This window comes from Ammodytes marinus, assembly GCF_949987685.1.
Source record: "Ammodytes marinus genome assembly, chromosome: 1".
NCBI lineage: Eukaryota > Metazoa > Chordata > Actinopteri > Uranoscopiformes > Ammodytidae > Ammodytes > Ammodytes marinus.
Genome location: NC_137230.1, coordinates 19,425,711 through 19,434,190, shown reverse-complemented (window position 1 = coordinate 19,434,190; position 8,480 = coordinate 19,425,711). Strand labels below are relative to the sequence as shown.

Here is an 8,480-nt window from a genome sequence, read left to right as displayed (position 1 = left end):
GCATTGAGGCAAGAATTTGTGCAAAAGGGGCCCAAACAAAGTACTTAGTACGTATGCATGATTATACTTTAATTTCTGTATTTAAAAACCTTGGTAACACTTTATAATAACTATCCGTTGTAACTCGTTAATAGATCATTAGTAAACTCTTAATTAATGATTATTAATGATTTGTTAAGTGTTTGTTAGCAGTTTGTTAAGGATTTATAACAATGGTAGATAGTTAATAGCTTAATAATTGAATCAGTTCATCTGGGAGGTAATCCGAGATACCGACGAGGCTGAAATAGGCTATAGACTATACACAGTGCATGGGCAACTGAGGGCAGCCCCATTTTCAAATATTTTTAAATAAACTCAATACACACTGTGCATGCCATGGACTTGAACGTGACGTGATCAGTTAATCTCGGATTACCTCCCAGATGAACTGATTCAATTATTAAGATATTAACTATCTACCATTGTTATAAATCCTTAACAAACTGCTAACAAACACTTAACAAATCATTAATAATCATTAATTAAGAGTTTACTAATGATCTATTAACGAGTTACAACGGATAGTTATTATAAAGTGTTACCAAAACCTTTTTTTATTGATTTTATGTAATATTCTAATTTTCTGAGATTTTGAATTTGGGTTTTTTATAAACTGTAAGCCATAATAATCACAATTATAACAAATAAAGGCTTCACATATCTCACTTTGCATGTAATGAGTCTGTATAAGATATTATTTTCACCTTTAAAGTTGAATTACTGAAATAAATGAACTTTTGCACGATATTCAAATTTTTCGAGTTTCACCTGTATGTATAGTACTGTGCAAACGTTTTAGGCAGGTGTGAAAAATGCTGTAAACTAAGAATGCTTTAAAAAAAATGTATTGTTTAGTTTTATCACTTAAAATAAAATGCTAAGTGAGCGAACAAGGTTGTTATAATGGATAAGCAAGGTCTCTCAGACAAAGATTTCAAAGCAGCCTGGGGTTACAAGATGTGCTGCTGTCCTGACGAAGCTCAAAGAAACGGGCAACGTTGAGGATCATAGACGCAGTGGTCGGCCGATAAACTTAGTGCAGCAGATGAAAACACATGAATCTTATTTCCCTGCAAAATCGGAAGATGTCCAACAGTGCCATCAGCTAAAAACTGGCTGATACCAGTGGCCAAGGTACACCCATTTACTGTCCGGACAAGTCTGGCCAGAAGGCAGTTGTTTGCCGAAGGGCTGGAGAGCGAATCTATAATGACTGTCTGCAGGCAACAGTGAAGCATGGTGGAGGTTCCTTGCAAGTTTCTACAAATGGAGTTGAAGATTTGGTCAGGATTAATGGTGTCCTCAATGCTGAGAACAATAGATGGATGTACCTGATGTCCCATTGGTTTCTGCCAGTTCTGAGCTAATGGTACTTCTGGATTTAGAATTATCTTCTGTTCATTCACTGGATTCGGTTAATTTATGAAAAGAAACTATTGAAACTTCCGTTTTTATGGCATTCTTAGTTTACAACATTTTTCATACCTGTCTTAAGCCTTTGCACAGTACTGTATATATAAACAAAAATAAAGAAAGTGACATGAAACCCTGGATCCCTTCTTTACACACTGGCCAAGTTATGGGTTTGGTCAAAAAAAAGGGGGGGGTTTGGGTGAGCAATACATTTGTCTACACATCAGTGTTTGCCTGCTTGCTGGAACACAGATGAAGAAACATTGTATTGTTTGTTAGAAAATCAACGCAGAGAACATTGAATTAAAACAATTACCTCATATATGTTTATAGCACTGCAAAATCGTACAATGTTTTGTGACAATGCATGAGAGACATTTGCAGTCTGCTGACAATCAAGATGAGCTTTTCTCCAGTGAAGTTGTAAAAAAGGTTATGCAAATGCAAACAGTGTATGAATGGCCAAGAGACAGCTACAACTGTATGCTCCTCTGTCACAGAGGATGTTATTTGCTAGAATTTGTTTGTAATCAAGTTGTTCATTAAGAGATTACAAACTTCTAAGTCACCCAGATTGAAATTTTCTAAATGTATTTCATACTAATGACATAAATTCTTGCTAAATAATTATTCAACTTTGTGTGAATCCTGAGTAACCTTTTAAAAATACTTAGAAGGGAAAAAAAGGAAAAATCCATTCACTGAAACGGCACTCCTGATCTGAATGCGACATGTTAAACACCAGAGGACATTTCACTGATTAGAAACAATTACTGAAAGGACACACACATACACGCAAATTACATACTAAATAATTAATAATGTGCTCTCGTTCTCCATACTCATTCTCTCTGTCACATTCCTGCCAAAATATATTCACACACTCAAACAAAGTGAAGCAAAGAGAGTTAAAGAATCCAAACAAAAACAAAAATAGACGGGTGGTACACATGAGTAAAAGCATCAAAAATGATGCATATATAATGCTATTAAATCAGTCAACATTTCAATAATGTCTCTGTGACTGAGTCTGATACAGTGTTTCGTGTCGCCAGCAAGGAGAGAGAACTACATAAGCCAAGGCTCTGCGCCAGTATTGACTCAGTAAAGGTTCAGACAGGCACATTTGATATATATATGTATATATATATATATATAATTCAAAAATATACCTGACATTGAGGCTGAAACAGTCTCAGTCTCTTGTCTTTCCATGTTTGAACTGTTCACTTTGGTAAAGGGTTTCAATCAAGTCATGGTGTCGCCAGCTTCATTACCTTTCTTTTTTCTTTTATATAAATAAGACCGGAATTGTTTTGTACCTAAGGGAGGTGTAAGCGCTTTGCATTCAAAGCAGCATCACGTCACCATGTAGGGCAAGTTAATGCTGGACCCTGTCCACCCTCTTCTTCTGCCTCCTTCACCTTCCTCCTCAGTTCTGGTGCTTTTTTTTTGTCTTTCTTTTTTTTTTATATATACTGGGTGCACTCGACTCGTCATGGGGTAAAAGTGCATAGGAGTTGGGCTCCCACTGTTGCAGCAAGGATCCGCTCACAGTAGTAAGGCCTTTTTGTTTCTCCAAAAAAAAATGTGACTGCTTAAGCATCCGAGTGTCTGCACAGTGAATCTTTCAATGTGTGCGTGTGTGTTTGTGTGTATATGTGAGACAGAGAGAAAGGGAGCAAGGTGTGTTTTATGTTCATTTGTCAACTCTCTGTGTGTGTATTGTGTGTGTGTGTGTTTCTCATGTGTGTTTGCTTTGTGAAAGGCAGGCGGTCTAGGAACTCTTGTCCTTATACTGTCTCTCCTCTTCTCTTTCACACGTCTCTGTTCTTTCCTGCGTCCTCTTGCTACTGACGCTCCTCTCCCTCCTCTTCCTCCTGGATGACCTGGATGTCATCTGACGGGGAGGTGGGCAGGCTGGCCGGAAGGCTGTCGGGCTGCTGCTTCTGCAGCTGTTTGCCCAGGTCTTTGCTCTTCTCCTCCTCCTCGATCACCTTCTTCCACACCTTGTGATTCTCCGTCAGGTGCTGCATGATGCTGCAGAACAACCTGCGTCGGCCCTTCCTTCTTTCTGCAAACCGAAAGAGAAGCAGAGAACCCTTACTGTGGTCTGGGTAAGTTCAATACTTTTTCGGTACCAGCAAAATACCTCAATACTATCCGAGTATCGAGAAATGTAGGGTATCGAAAAGTCAAGTAAATCGAAAAATGCAATCAATCTAAAAATGTAGAAGTACTGGTGATTGGCTGTGTGGAACTGCAGTGGCACAGGAAATAGGTACGATTGTAGCTAAGTTAAAGTTTGATTTATTGGTATTTTGTATGTTTGTTTTTTTACGATAATGTGTAATGTCATCTTGTTAAAACTGATTTAATAAAATTGGTATCGAAAAAAGTATTGTTCAGGAACCGATATCGAAGTCAAGGTATCGGTATCAATATAAACAAAAATTTAACGATACCCAAGCTTTACTGTAAGCCGTTTTACATAGTTCAAAATTACAGTGTCGGTGAGTCTTACTTGGTGCCAGCTCATCCTCCTCTAGCTCATCATCCTCATCCTCGTCTTCATCCGTGTCTGTGTCCACCTGCCCCTCTTCCTCCTCTTCTTCTGAAACCTCTCCATTGATCCAGTGGCCCGGGAGCAGGCCTGCAGCATCGTATGAGTTACAGAGTGGTCCTACAATATGAGTGATGAAGGACTCCTGTAGCTTGGCCAGCTGCGGGGAGGAGCGGTCCATGAAGGGGCTGATGGGTAATCCCAAATTAGCCTCCTCATCTCCCTACGTAGAAAAAGAAACACAAAGATGGGTTCAACAGGTGGTTTTTTATTTATTTTTATTAACCTTTATTTTTCCTGGAATATACTCATTGAGATTCAAAATCTCTTTTTCAAGAGAGTCCTGGCCAAGAAGGCAGCATAAAAACATAAAAGATTCACTTTAAAAAAACAATTAGATTTAGATTTGAATCTATCAGTTCTGTCTGTTTGTGTTGGAAATGGGATTGCTTTACTTTAAAGTATTAGGTTTTACTTGAGTCTCCTTAAGAAAATCTAGTACAAAGACCAAATGAAATGGTCTGTATTCATTGAATACAGCCATGCAGCATTAGCATGCAAACTGTACCTGCTCATAGAACTCATTGACGATGCCTTCCGTCCACTTCAGGTGCAGATCACGGACTTTGGCCGGTCCATTGATGTCTGCAATCTTGATACATACTTGGCACACCAGCAGCCTGTCATTCTCATTGGTCCAGTCTATTCCTGGACTGTTCACATCATTCACCTGTTAACAAACCAAAAGATGGATGCCTTACACAACTGGTCAAGCATTTTATTCTTCCAACCATTGTGCTGAGTACTGCTCAACTAAAATTTAACGTACCATCCTCCTAACCTTTCAATTCATATTTTGCCAGAAATTTAAGGACCAATTAATAGATACTAATCTATTCTGATATAACTCAGCAATCTGTTAAGATTTCTCCATCCCAGACCTTAGCATTGAACTCAGCCAGGAAGTCAAAGTGCTTCTTGAGGTCTGTGGCCAGTATTGCCTCGATGACGAGGAAGCGAAATCGCTTGAACTCCACGTGATCCAGATTGACCAGGAAGTTGAACTCTGGCTGGGACAGGTAGAGGCTCCAGGCAGACGCAGCGTGGTGGTTCTCCAGCACTGACCTGTCATTGTACAGCACTGCCTATATCACACAGGAGGGAAAAGCCAAGTGTGAGAGAGGGAAAAGATTTCCTCCAAAATGTAATTCATAAATGCGCTTACTTAACACGTTTGCATATGTGTTACACACGTTGTAATGGATAGAAAAATAGCAAACACTCAATAAATTAGATGAGGGTATATGGTTTTAAAAAGCAGAATTTAACTGGCTCCAGCTAATGTTTAGCTGAAGGGAGAGGCAGGTTCCAGTGACACTGGATACCACGAAATGCTTAAAATACACTTTAAACAGACACAGTGGTTGCCAACAGCATTAGCAATCAATAGGTTCAGGGTTTCCTCTCCTTTTTCTCAACCCACTTTCCTGGGACATTTGTCAGACAGTGCGAGTGCTATCACTAGACATGTTGTGAAAATACAATATTTAAACTGGGGCCGGCAGGTAACCTTTTAACCCCCCCACCCATGACTGACCACAATGAGGGAGCACAATGGGATTAACTGGCCACGTAGTGTGGACTTAATCTTCTATATCTCTATTTGCGACAGTGTGTGGAAATAATTTTACTCAGTGTTAATCTCGTAACATCAAATAATCAACAATAGCCGTTCTAAAAGGCTACTTGCTTAAAAAAAATATATACTATAGCTAGGCTTTGTGTTACGAAGCTATAGAGCAAGTCAGGAGAATTCAAGTAAGGAAATTGTTGACTGTGAAGTAAAAGATTAACTGTACAACTGTAGACATAGGGTTTCTGTAAGATAGGCTACTGATAATACATTAGGACAAACACCAGGGCTCCTTCAGTGTATGTACATACTATATCTTCCTAAACCAACAGTTATGCTGGAATGCCATTTTGCATAAACCCATATTTTGAACCTCTCCTCTTTGTTTCTGTAAACAAGAGAGGCGTCGATTCTACCGACAACACTTTCAAATGCCAATGAATGCTGTAAACTTACCTGAGGTGCGTTAGTGGCTACTAGAAAGGCATTTGTGCGACCGGGATGGTCATAGTCGTGCATTGCAGCTGCTACATAAAGGGCCATGAGCTCCAGGGCGGGTATGTTCCAGGCCAGGCAGCCGTAGCTGTCGTCTGAAATGGAGGAGCTTTTGGAGGAGGCGTAGGATATCCTGCCTGGCGAGATCCCACTGTCTGAATCTGGAACGTGACAATGGATGTCAGTGGAATGACAGTGATGAACAGAAAATCAGATGTGAACCTCGGCTGTCATCTTAAAATTAGGTTACAATTGCAGCTGTTGAACGTTTTTAAGGAAAAACCTTACTTTTGCCTTTTCTCTTCATTTTAAGCAGACATGGGATTAAGTTAAGTTAAGTTATCTTTATTTGTCAGTTGTACACGAGGCACATTGAAATTCGTCTTTTCGCATATCCCCTCTCAAGTTACCACACTTCGGAGGGGGTCAGAGCGCAGGGTCAGCCGCAGTACAGCGCCCCTGGAGCAGTTTTGGGGTTAAGTGTCTTGCTCAAGGACACAATGGTAGAGATGGTGGGCACCGTAGACGCAATACCAGCCTCTGCTAGTTTTACAACTAACACCCTCCTGTCCGGTGCCGGGGATCGAACCAGCGACCTCACGGTTACTGGTCGGCCACCTTTTCCTCTAGGCCACCCTACCACCCCTATATACCTATATACCCCTATATTATATACTAAAAAGAAATAGATAGCAGATAGAAGTGGTTGAATATGGCCACACACACACACACACACACACACACACACACACACACAGTTCTATTCCCATTTATTCACTGTTTTACTCATTTTCAAAGCAATTATTTCCCTGCCATTTTCTCATACCCTTCTCTCTGTCCCTTATCAGTGAACAGCTGTTTTGACATCCTCAGTGGGTGTGTGGTGGATAAGCCTCAGGTCATTTATAGTATAGCTAAAGCAGAGACGAGCCCAACACTTAAGGGGTATTGTAAACCAAGAAAATAAAAAACATATATAGTTATAACTGACATCAAAGGCTAGCCAAATAATGATTGGTGCAAGATTTCTAAATGAAATGGTACTGTACGGACTTTCAAACAGGTGCAGGAGGAATGGATGATGAGTCACTTCATTTCTTTATCCTGTGCTGAATTCACAGGCTGCTGTCTCAAGATAAATCATTGGCATCTTTATAGGAAGGTGTTTCAAAGTTCTCTACCTCTTCTCCCTTCACCTCGGTTGCAAGGAATACTTTTATCTGCAGGGCTTAACATTTTCTTCATCTCTTTCAATCTTGGATAAGTCAGCAGTTGGACTTTTTCTTTTAAATATTCCAATTATTCAGAAGTTTAACAATTGTGAATATGGCCAACACCTATATTTGTACTGTGTAGGTGACGACTAAAGGCTAATCAGCCACATTTTGATGGTATTATTTATACAGTGTAGTGTGAGGAAATCACTCGGAAACATTATGTAAAAAGAATGATTTTTTGTTTTTCTTTATCATTATTGATGTGATAAGAGTCAATTTAGGGACAATTAATGTCTACTCTCTCTAATGGAGACATGTGAGTTACATGAGTGAAAAATAAATAAACTTAAGACTACTTTTGACCTCAAATGTTCACAGCCATTAGTCCAAATTATAACCTGTGATCAGCAAACTGAAGCAACGATTGACAACCAATTAATTTACAAGCCCACCTTTAATCGCTTTTTTTTTCTTTTTTACCTGTGTCACTCCCCGTCACATGCTCATTGTGGATCTGCTGGAACCCCGGGATTGGTCGAGTGGTCAGGTACCAGACAGCATGGAGCACATCAGTAGCATGGACCCGGTTATGATCTGTGTATGTGTCATTGTTTTTTGACAAAAACAAACATTGACTGAATCTATTTTACCATACACCATACCATACGCAAAATGGCAGTAAGTTGAAATAAGAAGATCATTTGATACTCACAGGGAATGTCCCTGTAGCCATTTTCCAGGGCACAGAAGTATGTCATGAACTCCCTCACGGGTATCTTGAAAATTTCGAACAGACACGTATCCTGGAAAAGGGTGTATGTTACCTGGGGAAACACAAACCAGCTTCAGTTCAAACACCACCTTCAGAACACAAGATAGCCCGCACCATCCCGCGTGTTGAGTGGTGATTAAAACACAATTACCTTCAAGTTAACATAAATAAGCAGAGCCAAAATCTTATAAATATATACATTTTATATTACATTACAATTAAGAGTGTTTTAATCTTGCAAGGCTGTACATCTGTATTTCGACACTTATCTTAAACAGGTCTCTAGTTAAAAGCCTTTAATAAACTGTACTGTTGCTGAAGAGCTCGTGATTAAAGTCCACCAAG

At 39.6% G+C, this 8,480-nt stretch overlaps 1 protein-coding gene across 1 annotated transcript in view; it reads right to left on the bottom strand.

Annotated features, from left to right (window-relative positions):
• Window positions 1-724: 724 nt before the first annotated feature.
• The window catches only part of pde3b (phosphodiesterase 3B), a 51,925-nt gene continuing 44,169 nt past the window's right edge, over window positions 725-8,480 (bottom strand). Inside the window, exons 10-16 of the mRNA XM_080032812.1 lie at window positions 8,076-8,187; window positions 7,844-7,957; window positions 6,108-6,307; window positions 4,960-5,163; window positions 4,587-4,748; window positions 3,980-4,241; window positions 725-3,529 (exon numbers count right to left, since the gene is read on the bottom strand). Coding sequence (XP_079888938.1) covers window positions 3,306-3,529; window positions 3,980-4,241; window positions 4,587-4,748; window positions 4,960-5,163; window positions 6,108-6,307; window positions 7,844-7,957; window positions 8,076-8,187 — 1,278 coding nt within the window. The 3' untranslated portion in view covers window positions 725-3,305. The remainder of the gene's footprint in view (window positions 3,530-3,979; window positions 4,242-4,586; window positions 4,749-4,959; window positions 5,164-6,107; window positions 6,308-7,843; window positions 7,958-8,075; window positions 8,188-8,480) is intronic.